Below are 18,059 nucleotides of genomic sequence, written 5' to 3' on the forward strand. Positions count from 1 at the left end.
ATATTTCTTAAAAACTTTATATACACCTGCAGCTTCTGATCCAGAAGCCGAGTTCAGCGTAAGATGCTGCTCTTTTCTTTTTATCCTAACGTTTTTAAAGAAACAAAAATAATACTTGGTATTTTGTTAAAGAAATAGCTTTGTTGTCTTTGTTCTCGCTGTAATTTATTAAACATTTATTTAATCATATGTTTATTTCATCACTACTTTTATAACGCAAAATAATTACAGCGCATATTTTAATTCGAACAATTTATACGCAAGTTGTGTCGAGGAAACCCACTTGTAGAGAAAATATATATGTGAAAACGGCTCTTTTGGGTTGAGAAAATTTTTTTTTGAACCTGACGATGACCGAAGAAGCTCGAAACGTTGTTCGCTCCTCTACGTAAAAAATTATCTCAACGCAAACGAGCCGTTTTTACGAATATAGTTTTATTCGCAAGTTGTTTCTGCGAGAGATTAAAAATTCATGCTACGAAATTGCAAAAACATTTTGGTGCGAGAGTGCGCTAAGTTCGATTGTGACTCACGTTGCTGCTGATCACGTCCAGAACTGTTATTGAGTCGCAGGAGTTTGTGTATATAGTATATGTATTATTTAGTTTGTAGTTGCTAAACTTTAGTGATTGAGACTGCCTAAGCGAAGTAAAATGTCAACGCATTCAGTGCAACACAAAAAGTCTGGCTTTCGTGAGATTCCATCCAGAAGGGTTCTTATCAACGATGCTTCTCAGTTACCGTCGGATTATAGCTCAACACCTGGAGGCACCATATTTTCAACTACTCCTGGAGGTTGTTACTTGAATATGTATCAATATGTGACCTCGTTTCGTTTTTTTAACTTCAGTTTGAAAAAAATGGATTATGTGCTCTTAAACATAAAAATTTCAGATGTAAACGTATATATATTATTATGTTAATACTAGTAATAGCGCCTAAAATTTATATTCGAACGCTTTCATGCTGCTGAGCTACTGTATATCGTCTTCAAATAAAATATGGCGTTATTTATTCTGGTTTTTTATGTTTGATTTATAAGGTTGCTTTATCTAGAAATTGTATAGTAATGTAAAATTTATATCTTAATTTAGCTGTTGCAGTGAGATTATTATAAGTGGGTAAAAATAACATTTAAATTATTAAGAGTAAAGAGTGTAACGTGCCTTTATTTCAGTTAAATATACTTAGGTATTGTTAGTTTAACGTTAGTCTAAGCTGTAACTTGTGTTAACTTAGGTTATTAATGATTTCACATTAACACTATAATTATAAACTAAGAGTGAGTTGTGCTATGTGTAGAGTTTAACCTATAATATCATGCAGTAAAGCTCAGTTACTTATTTTCAATGTTTCCATGCTAAATGCATCTTGCTAAAAATATATTTAAAATATTATTCTGTTAAAAAACATATAAAGAACATTTTATAATTTTCAGGTTTTTTTTTATTATCTAATGCAATGATGTAAGAAAGGAATCCCAATTTTCAACCTGTCCCGGTAAAACTGCTTCAAAATTAGGAAAATGCATAATATTTAATCCAAAATAAATACAAGTTTCAAATCCTGGATCCCAGACATAGTAGCTGTGCCTGTAGTATACATTATTTTCCTTAGTCCCATTCAACTTTAAATTTGGTTCCTATGCCTTTGTAATGCTTGTAGGACAGATTTTTTTTCAAAATTTTGCTTGAAGATGTTTATATTTTTTTATACATGTTTTAATCTACCAATTATTGTTTGCAGTTTTATTATTAGTGTGTACTTTTAAGAGTGAAAACAGACCTCAAAAGTTAAAAGATTATGTATAGGTCATATCAAAAGACAGAGTGACAGAAAGCTATTCAGCCTATCAAAGTTATTACTCTTTTAAAAATCTGTCTTGAATTATTTTTTCAAACTAAATACACAAACTGCATCAACACAATAGCCATTTTACAAGCTTATAGCTTTGTCCAAAAGAGTTTTATGTAAAAACAAAGCTGCATCTATGACCTGGACTTTCACAGACATAAAGCCTTTTATTCCTAATATTAATTTTGCCATCCAAACAAACAATTCATAAAAAGCATGGTCAAATTTCTAAATATTAATACCCTCACATAGAAAATTCATTCAGACTTTTTAAGTTTCTTCTTATAATGTAGCATCTTAATCCACCCATTATTCTATTAACCTGTCTTTGCACTCTTTCATCAAGGTGATACTCTTCCTTTATTAAAAAATAGTGTACACTATTTTCCAAGTAAAACCTCAACAGAACTTTGTATAAGGCAACAATAACCCTATTTTTTGTCATTGAATCAAAAGTCTTGTTTAGGCAGAAGGCTTTAGGTTTTTATTGTTAATATTACCTAAATGCTTCTCTCGGTCCTTAACACTTACTGTAGTTATGAAAGAAGTAAGTTATTTTCAAAATGCTGGTTTTTCTTATGGCTCAGTGGTAAGTTTAAAGGCTTATAACATTTAAAAAAAAACAGGTTTTGATATCCATGATGTGCACAGTACATATTGCCCATTATGTACCATTATACTTAACAGTAAATAAACAAGTTCAAAATGCTGGACATGAAATGAATAATTTTATTATTCTCAGTATTACTCAATATTCTACACACTAGCCCACTCGCTGAGATTTAAGAGTGTTTAGATTGACACTGACAAAAGTATTCTTAACAGAATTGGCTCTCCCTAGCATTTTAGTATCATAGAGAAATATAAGATTATATTATTGTCAAGAAAATTAAATTCAAATAACGAATATAGTAATAAACAATGAAGACCCTGAAACAAACCTTTTTGAATCTCAACCAGTTATATTTTCCTAGTCAAAAATATTTACTCTTATTATTACCTTTTTTTCTTCTGCTGCTTAGCTAATGTTCATTCTTCTGCTTGACTTTCCCCCTGAGGTAGATTCCCATACATAGTGAGAGGACCTCCCAGAGAAGGTTCTGCAATTTCAGAGACCCTCCTCTGGGATCTCCTCATCCATCCATGTGTTTGCTGTGGTTGGTGACCCATTGAAGGGGATGAGAGGAACCTGGTGGTTGAGGGATTCAGTCTTAACACACCACTGTAACCTTGAATTCCTGTAGATGGGTAGCCTTGGTGTGGTCCCCCTAGGGTCAGTCGACTGGTCCGCTTGGGTTAGAGTCAGCCAAGTACTAGTGTTGGACGTTCTCAACAGGTATTGTGGACATTATATCTGATGCTGGTGTTTAGGTATAGTGCTCATGAAACTCTGGCATTGCTACAATGTTCTTGTTTAGTATTGCAGTGTGTCTCCTCATATGGCTCCATGGTTGGTGAGAACAGTGGGCACTGGAATGTTCTTGTATTATTAATGGATACTCCCCTTTGTGAACAAGAAAGTAAAAATGAAAACACAGATTATCAGAAAATGACTACATATGGACGACTGGGTTATACAGACACCATCAAAGTTGGACTCAACACCTTGATTTCTTATTCTGCACTCATTGTCTGAGAAATTATTAGGGCAGAAGTTCCCCTTTTTCATTCAAAAAGGATTATAGGGGCTTGCTGGCTCCTTCAAGTCAGTAAGGAATCTTCACTCAGGAGATACCTTTGTGGAAACATCTTCACCACGACACACCAAACTCCTCCCGAGCTGGAATACAAATAGGAATATATCTATTGAGATTATTTCCCTTGCTACCATGAATTCCTCAAGAGGAATTGTTGTTGAGGGGAACTTGAAGAACATTCCTGAGTTGGAGATCCTCACTGATTTTTTCCAACCAAGGTGTTTTGTGGTGTGCCGAATCTCCACTCATAAAGACAGAATTATGATGCCTACTGATGTTCTGATTTTTATGTTTACATCACTATGTCTACTTGCTACAGTCAAGGCAGGTTATTTGAACTCTAAGGCATGGCCATATGTTCCAAATCCTCTCAGATATATCCAGTGTTAGCGGTTCTATTACTCAAAGACATCATGCCATGGTTCTTTAACATGTGCTTGTTGTGGTAGCAAAAGCCACGATGCCTACAAGTGTAAACTAGAACCACACTGTACTGGTTCACACCCCTCTTACTCTAGTTCTTGCCCTAAATGGGTGGAGGAGAAAAAGGTGCAACACTTGAAGACTGTAAACAGTACCTGTTACCCAGAGGCTTGAAAGTTATTGTCCCTTACTCCATTTCAGACATATGCAGATGCATTTTGTTTCACTGCTACAGTAGTAGTGCAGACAGAAGAGTTGTTTGCAAAACATCTGAGGAGTCTTTTGCCCTCCATGGTTAAAAGCATTGACAAGTCTATGTCTGCTCCCACCTCTGCCTCTGCTATTCCTTCCAGTGGCTGTCTGGGTCCACATCTTTTGGCTTCGGGTTTGGGTGGTTCCTTGGATCCATCTTCTCCAACCGCAAGATGCAAAACAATTATTTGTTCACACTCTTAGTCACTGGAATCTTTATCCACAGACAGAGACCTGTCTACTTAACCCAGGGCAGGATCCACGGAGGTTGAGAAACCTCTGTGCAATAGAAAAAAAACATGGTTAAAAACAGAAGGGTTCCCCATACCATTTTTCTACACATAAATAAAAATGGCCATTTTGATACAGTGGAACTCTTGGGGTTTTGTTTGAATGTATATGACAACAAGGATTTGATTGATTCTTATCATCCTGTGTGTGTCTCCTAACAGGAAATGTTTTTGAAAACTGACAATGCAGTCACCTTTTGGAACTTTTCTTTGCACAGAAATGGCAGATTATGTGATGGATGAGTGCATGGAATGGTGGCACTGTTACTGTTAACCGATCAACATGTGCCTGCCCTGTCATTGCCACTCAATACAACCTGGGAGGCTGTTGTCATCTGTGTTTCCTTGTGTTGTACCTTCACTATTTGTTCTGTCTACTGAAGAGACCTAGGATCAGTCAGACCTTGATGCTTTCATTGAACAGTTACTGTCTCCCTTTTTAATCCTGGGGTAGTGCTGTTATTAATGGGAGGGGTCATTCCATAGAGCTTGTGTTCTCAGATAACAACCTTTTTCTCTTCAGTATTGGATTTTATACTTGTTTTCATGCACCTAGTCAGTCTTCTACTGCTATTGATCTCTCTGTCTGCCTCCCTTCACCTTTCTTTTACTGTTCTTGGAGGGTTGATAGTAACTTATAGGGCAGTGATCATTTTACTATCATTTTCAGATAGACTGGACATTACTGATGCCACCTGACCCACATGCCTCCATGGAAGTTGGACCAGGCCAACTGGCCCTCTTTTACTGTTCTCTCAGAACTTGATTCTGTTGTCTTCTGTAAGTCATTGATAGATGACTGCGTAGCAGCAGTGATTTACTGTATTGTCCAGGCAGCTTCTCAGTGTATTTCTAAAGCCTTAGCATGTTTCTTGCAGTATCCTCATCCTTGGTGGAATCCTGCCTGCCACATGGCATGGAAGATTGAAAAATGAGCCTGGGATACCTTCTATAGGTATCCCACACTTTCAAATCATGTTGCTTTCAGTGGACCCATGCATATGCTTAGCAAGTCAGAAATCAATACCAAAAGGAATCTTGGATTAAGTACACAACTAGTATCTTTTCTACTTGATTCAACTTGAAAGTTCAGTCAGTAAAGCCTTTCTCAAGCAATGACATTTTATTTCTGTTTTTCTTTTATCTTGAGAAAGCTAGGTGGATGTATGGCATTTTGCAAGACCTCCACTCATATGGGTCATGTGGTCATTTAGCCATTTTTATCAAAAATCGTTTAATGGACTGGTGATTCTAAGTTTGTGTGGGTTCGACACTTTCCTGTTCTTTTCTACAGGAACTTGGAGTCCCTCAGGGATATGTCTTAAGTGTCACACTTTTCATTATAAAGATTAATGCCATTGCTGTACAACTCCCCCTGTAGTTGCAAATAGACTGTATGTTGATGACTTCCACATTTCATGTCAATCATTGAGCGTGAGGTTTCATTAAGAAACAGCTACAGACTGCCCTCAATCATTTACCGAAGTGAACCCCAGTAAAGTGTTTTACCTTTTTTCTCTCTCTAAAACTGTTTGCATGCACTCTTGTCACCAATGGGATATTCATCCCAAGCCCTAGCTTCACCTTGGTGAAGTTGTGCTTTCTGTAGCCCCCAAGGCAAAGTTCTTGGGGCTTATATTTGACTTCAAGCTGACTTTCATTCCACACATCAAGTGTACAAGGACACTGAACATTCTCTGTATCCTCTCTTCCACCTCTTGGGGATAGGATCGATGTTCTGTGTTCAAGACCTATTGTGCGCTCATTTGATCGAAACTGAACTATGGGTTTCTAGTCTATGGCTCTGCCAGAGCCTTGACCTTGAAGATCTTGGACCCCATTCACCACCTGAGACTTCAGCTCTGCACGGAGGTTTTCTGCACTTCTCCAATCCAGAGATTGTACACTAAGTCTCATGAACCTCCTCTACACTTCTGCTGTTTGCAACTGTCTTTATTGTATGCTTCAAAACTTTGCTTCTTACCACAGCATCCCACCTGGGGTTGTGTTTTATTCCTCAGTGGGCCATGTTTTTTTTCAGAATAAATGGTCTACAATTGTTCCTTGTGGCCCTCATATCCTTGGCTCTGTTCTTGGATGACATTTGTGTCTCCACAAGTCAGTCCATTCCACTGTGGCTTATTACCATCCCCAAGTGTGACTTTTCTTTGAGCCATCTGAAGAAGGCGGATACTCCCGATTGGAAGTACTATATTCTATTTGCTGAACATTGTTTGAACGATTTTTCCATTCCCATATATACAGATGGTTTTAAATTGGGTGACTGTTTTGGCTCTGCCATGGTTTGTTGTGATTCGTTGGTTGCACATAGGATCCCCTCTACAGTTTCTGTATTCACTGCCATATTGTATGCTATTTCTCTTGCTCTGGATCATGTAGAAGCTATGCAGCTCACGTACTATAGTTGGAGTGAGCAACGTGAAAACAAGCTTTTCCAGATAAAACCACCTATTGGACTTTGGTGACCATCTTGAGTCTGTGAGGATTGGAAGAAGGAAGTTGTCCTAACTAGGCTACACATTGGTCACAGTTATTTAATTCATTGTTTTATTTTATTTGGGACTGATGCACCAGTATGTGGTCTATGTGACACTCAAGTCACAATAGCCCACATTTTGCTGTTGTGCCATTATTACGATGGTGAGTGATGACACCACTTTAGACATGTTTTTACATGGGTTTACCCATTAAGTTGGATGGTGTCGTCAGTAATGGTGACACTGTCCATCTTACAAATGTTTATTTTTTGAAGACTGTTGGCCTTTTTAATTCTGTATGTTTTTATCTAACGTTGTATCACTGTTTTTGTTTTATCTTTATTTCCCTTTACACTTTATAATACTTTCACTGTTATTTTATTTTTTTACAGGTTGTTTGGCACAGATAGGCTAGTTGCTTTGTGCCACAAAATGTCAAACAACAACTATCTCTGCAATCTTCTCAAAAGAAAATTGACTTATTTTTCAGCAAGAAAGCTCGACAAACTCCAGTGAGTCACTCTAATCATCATTTGAACTGCAGCTTTACCAAGAGATTTCTCTTTTATCTTACACTGCATTTATTCAATCTCACTCACTTTCACAATTTGCCATTTCACTACTGCACCATAGTAATAATAAAAAAACTACAGAACCACAGAAAAATGCACATATTGTTTGCATATATATATACATTTGTGGAAAAATTGAAACCTGTATGGAAAAAAAGACTTATTAGAGACTTGTTTTAATTGTAACATATTTTGAAAATACAGACCATTCAATGAGCTTACTGATAACCCTATAAGGTGTCATATATTAGAAACTTTCAAACTCAAGATAAAACTAGTATGTTCTTCCTTGTTTCTGTTGTTAGATATTCTGTATTTAAGTGTTCTCTATAAGTATTACAAGATATAACTTAACAAACATCTAATTATAATCAAAGGTAAGATTTACACATGAAAATAATAAAACAGACTGTTTTTTTGCCTGGAACATTTTTTAAAATTAAAAATACTAAATAAAAAAACAACTTGTGGTAATGGATTTTATGGATTTAGGAATACTATTTTTAATTTTGTTTGGGTTTACGTTTTATGAGAATTGTCTTATTTTGGTCCAATGTTATTTCTAAATGTTTCATTAGAATCATATTAGAGCTAAAAAGTAATGAACATTATTTTGAGTTCTGAAAATGTACCTAGCATTCATATGACAGGCACCAGAATAATCTACGACCGAGCATTTCTGATGCAAATGAGAAATTCTCCGGTAACAAGAACACCACCCAAAAATCTTCCAGACATACCAGGAGTAACTAGTCCAAGCTCAGGGAAGGTGAAACCAGCTGAGAAACAAAGTTCACCAAAGACAAGGAAAACAGAAAAAGAAACTGGTATACAGAAATTTTTTCTATAAATAGTATTTTGTTACAAAAGATAATGAAAGTTTAAAAGGTATTACTGTATAAAGATTATAAGTGAGATTAAATATAACATCAAAAGTACTGTTAAAAACTGGTTTTTTACTTGCAGATATTTTGGTTTTTATTAATATGTCAAGCAGTAATTAGGTTCTGTGAAGACAGTGTTGTAGTTAATGTAAGAGTACATGCTTAACACTCCTACGAAAAGACGTTTCTAGTCCTGATTTCTCCAAGCTCGTTCCCCTGGCTGTGGTTTCGCTAGATAGTAGATAGGGACAGTGGGAATCTCGTTAATCCATTCATTAATGGATTTAAATGGCAATTTCATTTAAATACAAAATTATTAGCCTAATATTAATAACCTTTCAAGTTGCTCTGGGGCCTATTAGGCCCCACTTTTCATAGGAGTGTTAAACTAATTTTTGTTACAGTATGTCTAATTGTAAGCTCAAGTGTTTAGTGAATAGATATTTTTATTTTTCTTTGGATATTAAACTGAAAGTTTTAGATATAGTTTTCTTTTAGTGTTTTTGTAAGTATTACATATAACTACAATTTATGAAGGTATATATGTTTGTATATGTATGTGTTGCAATTTTTGTAACTGTTATGTCGAGAAGTTATTAACAATTGAACTTTGTGTATTATTAAATATATAAAAATGTACATGTATAGCCACTCTAGAACAAGAAATGTTTAGTCTAGTGAACATTAAATTGTATCAAATAAATCTGTTGCTTAATTTAATAAATGTTCATGTGATTGGTCCATTGGATTAACCCGATACTGGACAAGGAATATTGACTTTTTATAATATGTACAAGTTGGTTGTACACAAAAAAATCACAGTTACACAAGTATTTATACTTGAGAAATATATGTAAACTGATATTACCAGTCTGGCTTGCACTCAGATAAGCCACAGTGCAAAGTTATGCTCTTGTGAAGAATGAAATTACATTTGTTCTTCATACAATAGGCAAAATGCAAATGTGTAACCTGTAGAACATCTGAAATGCATATCTACAGTTTTATTTCAGTATCCTTGTATATAGTATCTGGTATATACTGTCTTCTACTAAAAACTGCTCCTAAATGAGCATTGTAGGATAAAATGAACAGTTAATAATAACGCTAACATGAAATACATAGATGTAAAATGCTACTGTTCAAGGTTATAACAAAAGCACCTTGATCTCCAGTTGTGCACATAGATTTAATACTTTGGTTCCTTAACCTATTTTGCCAGGGTTCAGAAAAGGAATGTTGTTCTGATGTCCCACTCTCATCTGTACATGTAACCATGTTAAATACTCAAGACACGTGCATCTAGGAAACTGTTGTATGTTAGTCCTAGAAAAGCTTTTTTGAAGTAAAATTCATTTTTGTTTTGAATTTTATCACATCAGATTTCCAACTTTTACAAGTTGTAAATTAGTTTGAGAAGAATATAGTTTACAAATATTATGGTACTCACTGGTACAGTGAATTTTATCACATCAGATTTCCAACTTTTACAAGTTGTATATTAGTCTGAGAAGAATATAGTTTAAAAATATTACAGTACCCACTAGTATTATGTCATGACAAAACCTGTATATCCATGATGACAAGAAAACCCATTTGCAGAGAAAAATATACACTGCTGGCCTAAATCTCAAGGCTAATGAACATAAAGAAAAAATATGCATTTTGTATTGTTAGACTCAACCACTTATTTGAGTAGAGCTTTTCTCAGCCCATACCAGCTGTTTTTACATGTATAAAACCCGCATATGTAAATCCTCATTAAATAAACATTTTTGATATAGCCGATATTAATTAACATTAATATTTCATTTCAAAAACAATGACAAATAATGAAATTTAAAACTGTTTTTCTACAACTGTAACCACTGGTGCAGTGTTCACTCTTCAGTTGTTTAATTGCTTTTGAACCATTGAAGAGCATAAAGATTATTCAGAGTAGCCAATGAAGCTATAAAAGCAGTTGCAGTTGGATAAAAAATTGTCAGTATTTTTTTTTTTACATTTTCTTCTTTGCCCTCCCCCTTGTTTTGTAACGTTGGTGTGTATGTATAAGTATTTATTGTTATTATTAAACTGATGTAGCTAAGATATTCAACATCTGAATGACTGGTATAAATAGTATTTCCAGTTAATACTTTCGGTGCAACTCAGCCTGACCTTAAAGCCTTGGAACTATGCTAAAAAACTCTGGTGGGCAGAAGTGTACAAAAAATAGTTTTAAGTACTTTAAACTGCATTGTGTGGTGTATACATGTTAAATATTTCTTTTTCATCAGAGGTGAATCTGTGGCTTAAAATTTCAACCCTAGGATGAAAAAAAATAAACCAAAGATATATATGTACACACAATCATTAAACAGTTGATCCACTGCATAATACTGAATGATGAATTCGACGAAATGTCATGACATTATTCACGTACTTAAATTAAATGATGTTACTATATAGTGAAGTAAAACGGACTGAAAACCCGATAGATATGTATTGTACACGCTAACTAGAAACTCGTGTTGAGCAGCTAACACTGTGATAAGGCTATCGTGTTTTGCCAGATTGTACATTATACGTAGCTTACAACGTAATATTCTAATTATAGGTTTTATTTTGCTAAGTTTCATTGTTTAAAAATTATGCCTAGATTCGACGAAAACGTTGCGTAAGAAACGTTATAATAAGTACTAGATCTGTTGGTTAGTGCACTTGTGTAGCAATCTACGGGTTGAGGGATGCAGTCTCTTCATCGAACATCGGTGACGTTGACTAAGCTGTCTTTAATCTAGTCTGTTACTTCAAATTAGGAGCGATTAGCAGATAGCCCTCGAATAGTTTTGCACGAAATATAGTAAACAGAATATATAGTTAATAAGGGGTACGAATTAAGGTAATATCCAACATATTGTGTCGTCTGCGGACCAAGTTTACAAAAAATATATTTTTGATTTGGTTTGTTATACGATTTCGAGTACTTAAACAAATCGTGGATTGTTTTGTTATTGTAATGGAAGCTTCAAGGTGAATTTAACAATATAAACCAGGAAAAATATATAGAAATTTCTCTTTACTGTTTTTTTCCTCTTGTGTGTGTGTGTGTGTATATACCATTTATTGTCATGTTTTGTATAAACAATAATAATAATATTTGTTGACAATGTTATTTACCTTTACTGATCACCGTTGTCTCGGTTTTGTTGGACAGCTCTGAAATATATTCAATTACATCATTCATATGTCTTGTTTTTGCCAGTGGTAAGTGCGTCCCCAAACATTTCGTTATTTCCTATTTGTGCATCTGTGCTATTTTTATATAATTAATGCCCATGTTTTTACTTTTATAATATATTCGGTATAAGATGTTGAAGGCCATAGAACTGTTCACAAATAAACAGCATAAGTGAAACGGCACAATTGGACTTTACCTTACAAAATGTCGATATACTCTTGAACTTTATCAACGCGAATAACTTTTTAATCGGTTACACTGCGCTTGTTTGTAAATCATCGGCCAGTGTATACAGTTCTATACTAATACTCTTATTTTAGAAACAATGATTTCTGATTGGCCATAGTGTAGAATGCACGTGTGTCGCCAGCGTTAAAAATAAAAAAAAAAAGAATGGGGGAAGAGATGTTTGTCCAAAAGTAACTTAACACTCGTGATTACGAATGAACAATGAAAAACTAGAAAATTTTTCCAAAACATTTATTGCGTTTATCAGTATTTGCATTAGAGTTGATGGGAGAGTTTGTAAATTTGCTATTCTTAAATTTATTGTTATTTAAGGACGTGTTTGTACCTACTCAACAGAATAAAATGTAGGTTAAGTTAGTGTGGGGATAAAAAGTATTTTTTATTATGGGGGGGAGTGGTGTTTTTGTGCCATTTCGATTCTTTAACAACGCCCCTGGCCGACTGCCTTAAAAAGAAGTAAACATCTACACGAAGGAAAGTCGTTAACCCCGGCTCAGTGTGAGGCATGTTAAGTGCTAAGTTTGACAACAAGCCCACTTTGAGGCAAAGTTTGGAAACGGCTTGAACAGGTGATGAAGAAAACAGTTACAAGTTTAACATGGTAAGTAATAAATGTACCTGATGATGACAAAACCTGTCGAATGTGACGGTGTAAAATCTGTAATAGTTTTAATCATTACTCATGCAAACCGTCTCCAAACCTTGATGAATACTCCGTTTGGAAATTTATCAATTTTGCACATTATATGCCAATTAAATCAATTTTGAAAAGTGACTATGCATTATGTTTTATATTTTGAATCCACTAGTTTTTATTTTTAAACTTGGGTGTGAGTTCATATGATTATAGTATGCGCCATGAATCATTTCTTTTATTAATTCCCTGGAGCTCAGCCAGTTATCTCTATGGCAACCAGAATGTTGGCTAGATTTAGTGAAACACATTTTTGTAAGTATTGTAATACTAATTGAAATATATCTACTTTTCATTTGATCACAGTAACGTTATGATAGTAATTTTAAAGTCTGTTGGTGTATTTACTAATAATAGATAAAGTAGTATGGTTAGCTGTTTTTCAAAGTTACCATTAACAAAGTAGTTTAAACATGATAAATAGCTTTTGGCTTTTGAGAGTAGTGAAGTTAAAAATAATAACAAGAGATAGTAGGCTGTTGTAATAGCCTTAACATCAGGAACAAATAGCACTGCACAACAAAATTTTTGCTTCTTGAACACTGTTGGGTGTTCCTTATAGATTTTTGGCTGCTGATCACGAGAATCACATCCAAATTTGCCCATCACGTACCATTTCATTGAAATCTTCAGTTTTGCTACAATGGAAAAACTGTATCAGGGCAACTGGAATCCGTCAATGCTTGCCCACTACTGTTGGACACTGCAACGTGATACACTGGACATTGAATACAAACAAAAATCAGGAGCAAAACACTTTTAATTATGTTGAATGTAATAACATATCAGAAACATAAACACAATGAAATACATTATTGCCGGTAAACAGTTAATTGTCTATTTCTCAGAGTTCGAACATGATGAAGCAAAACCAAAACTATATTTGTGCATACCTACCAGGTACCTGTCACAATCAGCAACAACTTTTCAGGAAGCAAAACTTTTCAAAAAAATTGTTGTGCAGTGTGATAGAAATAATAAATTGTAGGTATTATTTTTCTTCTTGTAACATTTGTTTACTTGTATACAGCATTTACTGATTGTTAAGTTTCCACACAATTTACACAAAAAATATGAACAAATATTATACAGTGTTGAGAAACAGAAATTAATTAAGTGAAACATGTCTGAAGTACTCATATAATAAGCATCAGTAGTTGTGCTTAGTAAAACACTGTAAAAATAAAATGTTTTGTAAATGACAGTAATATGTTATTTAAGCATAATGAGAATCATTCCTATTTCAGTCTCTCACACACATACAGAAAATAAAAACAAAAAAAAACACCACTTGGGTTTTGGAGGTAGATATTACTGGAAAGACAGAAAATCATATTAGTTTAGAGACCAATTAAGCACCTTGATTGTAGAAAATATTATTTGGCAAACAGAGATTTTAACATGAACAGAAAAGTACTTTGGCAAAGCATAAGTGATAATCGGGATATATCAACAAGCAGATTGTATGAATCCATGTCAATGTTGGACCATAACAAGTAGTTTTTGACACCATGGGTTTAAGGAGCTAACACCATTACTGACAGATATAGCTATAAACTAATCTTCAAACACATTAATAAAAACAAAATTAAAAGCTGTAGAAATATGTTAAAAATTGTTAACAATTTTGTAATAAAACTCACTTTTTTGTAAGGCACATGCAACAGGAAAAATTCTTTCCCTGAATATACTTCTAAGTTCATTTTTTTCATAAAGAAGATTATTGGTTTTATGTATCAAATTGTAACAATATTTCAGTTCTAGACACTTAATCTTTAAGATACATTGGGAAAAGAAATAACATTATAGGAAGATGCTTCTTGTACTGTGTAACTAATATCTGAATAGATCTACACCTTTTTTTAAGCATATTGAATAAATTTGCATAAACAGTTAGTTAAACAATCTTTTAAAAAAACTTAGAAATGCTTGTATCCAGAAATAGATATTGCCTTGCCCCTCAAGGTCTTTATGCATCATGCTATTTGGCAGAGTGCCAATTCAAGGTTGAAAACAAACATGCAGTCAATAACATATGTGTGTTTATTTATATGAAATATATATATACACATGCTCAAACTCAATAATACTGTACAGGTAAATCAAATCCATTTTTTACATCTACAGGTTATTACAGAGTTATTATCATATATATAATAATAATAAAAAGAGATTGCAAACATATTGTTTTGTTCTTTCACTGTAGAATGTATTTTCTAGTACATTAATGTAATGAAAAGTGATGTCATAGTATAGCTAGTGTAGGTAGTATCAAGGCTTGCTTTTATCTCAAATAAAAAATGTATATCTGTATAGTAGGTGACTAAGCATTTAAATTTGTAGAGCTGTAAGACTTAAAATAATTGTTTTAGATATATGTATATAACATAAACCTAACTCGATAAGCCACAAGAATGAGAGTTTGAGTAGGCTTAAATCAGTGCCTAATTTCTAATAAAACATAGTGTCAGAACCCTGTAGAAGCAAGGATGTTTGAGTTTTAAAAACTAATGTAGTTGTTACTGAGGCTGTTAGTTGGGATGAAGCTTGAAGAAGCAGTGTTGTTGACTGCAACAAAGTTCAACTGAAGCAGTCTTAAAATTATTGTGGAACTTTCACCTCTCAATGACAAATTTCAAAACAGGCTTAGAGTCTCAGATCTCACTGGATTAAGTGAAATGAAATGTAATGCTGTATTGTTTTCCAGTTGTCTCTTTATTCAGAAGCTTCTAACATATGTATACTAGAAAGTTAATTAGATTTGTATGGAAAATTGAGACAGTAATATTATAATTTCTATATTGAAAATACTTGGATTCATTTTTGATTGTCCATTTGTTTTATATTCTTGTCAGGTTTTAAAGAAGATATGGATAATATAATGGTAGCTGTCTTGTGAAAGTATTTTGTAAAACAATTTAATTATAATATAACATGTTTCAATACCTCACAATTAAGAATATATTTTCATACATTTTAGCAAAATTTTTACAATTTTTGTCACAATGGAAATTCATTATTATAGGCTCTGTTTAAAAACTAATTTAAGCTTTTAGTTTCTACAATTTTATGTTTTAAAATATAAATGTGTAGCTAGTAGAGCTGAGTGATTAGTTGAATTTGCTAATTGGTTAATTATCAGGCTCGTTAATTGATTACATTCAATCAGTTATTTGCACGAGACTTGGAATAATCAAAAATAGTAATGCCTGGAAACACTAATATTGATTACTTGATTATTTCATGACACTAAATGATGTAATACATTTAAGTAATCAATAGATCTGGGCAGTTATTTACATGATCTGTATATGTATTTATGTTTCAAAAAATTTAGCACTTTAAAATATTAGTGCCATGCTGAAAGAAAATCTTTTTGAATGGCATTAATTTTTGTGTTGTAAGTCTATATGTTGGTTTGAAGGAAAGCTATTCATCTCGACAATAAATTCATCATTTTTCATTCATAACTGTTTATAATAGGTGAACATCATGATGAACCCCAGTTTCAGATGGAAATCTGAAGTGGTTGTGGGGAGTACTACCAGCTGCTGCTTTCATTATATCACTTTGCCCTTCTGAGTCACTGTACTACAAGTTTGAGAAACTGTGATTTTTTTTACCAAACGTCTGATGTGTCAAGCATGGAAATGACACATATGGTGATCAATAGGAATGTTGAAAGGGCAGTATGACATGTTATTTTTACCTTTAACTTGTTTTTATATAGGTTTAACTCTGGGAAATTGAAAAGGTTTGTAAGATTTCTGAACTTTTATATGAATGGTGCTGAATAATAATCTGCAGAAAACGTTAAATGTAACATTTAACTATATAATAGTTTGTACTTTTATTCTATATAATAGGTTTTGTTTGTACTTTTATTATTAAAGTACAATGACATTTTTTTTTGCAAAATAATAGAATGATAAAAGGTTTTATATTGCAAGTTTCGTTTTTTTTTTTCTGTATGATACCTACAAAGATTTAAGAATGTTATATTTCAGTGATAACTTTTGAAAACAAAATTTTATCATAGAAATGTATGTTGACAAAGATGATAGATGTGAAAAAAATCAGTGGACCATGTTTGAATCAGTTTTTTCTTTGGAATGTTATTCATGGACGTAAACTTAATAAAGGGTGAAATTTGCTATGCTTTCTAAAGCCATTTCTGTTAACTTTCTAGTAATTATGTATTACTCTCAATTATGTATTACTTCAATATTTATTTTAAATATGAAAGTAGGTTTTACATTGTAATAGTGTTCAGTACAAGGTGACAATTTGAGGTATCAGTAAATTGTGAGTATTGGTGACATATTAACCTTTGCTATACGACATTGGAAATTAACATTGCAGAGGCCATCGTTCAGTAAATATTTCAGACATTTTGGGTGCTAATTTTTTCATGTTACTTTTCTTGAGATTTAAAGAAAATTATGGAAAAAAATTGAATTAAAGTGTGGGTTTTACATGCATGATTGAATATTAGTTTGTTCTTTTTATGTAGAGTTTAGAATTATTTAAGAAATTGTCAGTTGGACTAAGTATATGTTATTCTTGGGAGGGAAGTTTTCATTTAATTTACAGACTCTGAGAAAAGAAGTTTCATTCTACATGCAAAAATCTCACATTTTCAGTTTCTTTTTTGAAAAGACGATAATTTACATTTGAACTGTTTTTGTTGTGAAAATGTACTCCAAACTTGAATAAAGATGTTCAGTGACCATGAATGTAAAAAACAGCCTTGTTGCTAAATATGTTTTGCTGTGCACAATATTAACTTGAAAATTACTTTTGTTGATAATATAAAAAAGGAAAAGATAACCTAAAATCTATAAAATGTTCTGAATTTTTATCCTCCCTTCTAAGAAATTACATATTGCTTTTATTTCTGTTGAAGTTGGTGATATATTTGAGTCAGTTGAAATTCCAAGTTTATTAGAACACCATAAAGCTAGATGGCTAGGATTTATATCGCATAATCATTTCGTAATTATGTATTTTTGTTGTGTAAATTCTAAAAGAGCCAAAAACAGGTGGAAAGTAATGTGACAAAAATGGGAAACAGCTTCATTTTTTAGTCATTAAAATATTTACAAATTAAAGACAAAATGTTTTAAAGAAAGAAATGGTTATGACATAAAATTCAAATGATCTATTATGTTTGATAATGGAAAATGAATAAAGTTATGGTTTTGTTGCATTGCCACATAAAAGTAATAGTAAGTCCTCTCTCCGGTCCGGAACTGAATACTTTGTCGACGGTTCACGAGGCACAAATTACTTTCATGTTAATACACGGATATACTTCACTTGACAGGAATGCCAGCTAGCTCTATTCTTCACACGTGAGTTTTTCTGGGCACCACTATCTAACGTCCTCGTACAAATACTAATGCACAAATTTAATTCACTGA

General features: G+C 33.2%; 1 protein-coding gene across 1 annotated transcript; it reads left to right on the forward strand.

Annotated features, from left to right (window-relative positions):
• Window positions 1–240: 240 nt before the first annotated feature.
• LOC143255852 (eukaryotic translation initiation factor 4E-binding protein 1-like) lies at window positions 241–17,381 on the forward strand. The gene is made up of 3 exons (XM_076512178.1): window positions 241–795; window positions 8,237–8,413; window positions 16,120–17,381. The coding sequence occupies exons 1-3, from the start codon at window positions 654–656 to the stop codon at window positions 16,158–16,160; spliced, it is 360 nt and encodes a 119-aa protein (XP_076368293.1). The 5' UTR covers window positions 241–653; the 3' UTR covers window positions 16,161–17,381.
• Window positions 17,382–18,059: the final 678 nt, after the last annotated feature.

The sequence above is a fragment of the Tachypleus tridentatus genome, chromosome 7 (assembly GCF_004210375.1).
Source record: "Tachypleus tridentatus isolate NWPU-2018 chromosome 7, ASM421037v1, whole genome shotgun sequence".
NCBI classification, from domain to species: Eukaryota; Metazoa; Arthropoda; class Merostomata; order Xiphosura; family Limulidae; genus Tachypleus; species Tachypleus tridentatus.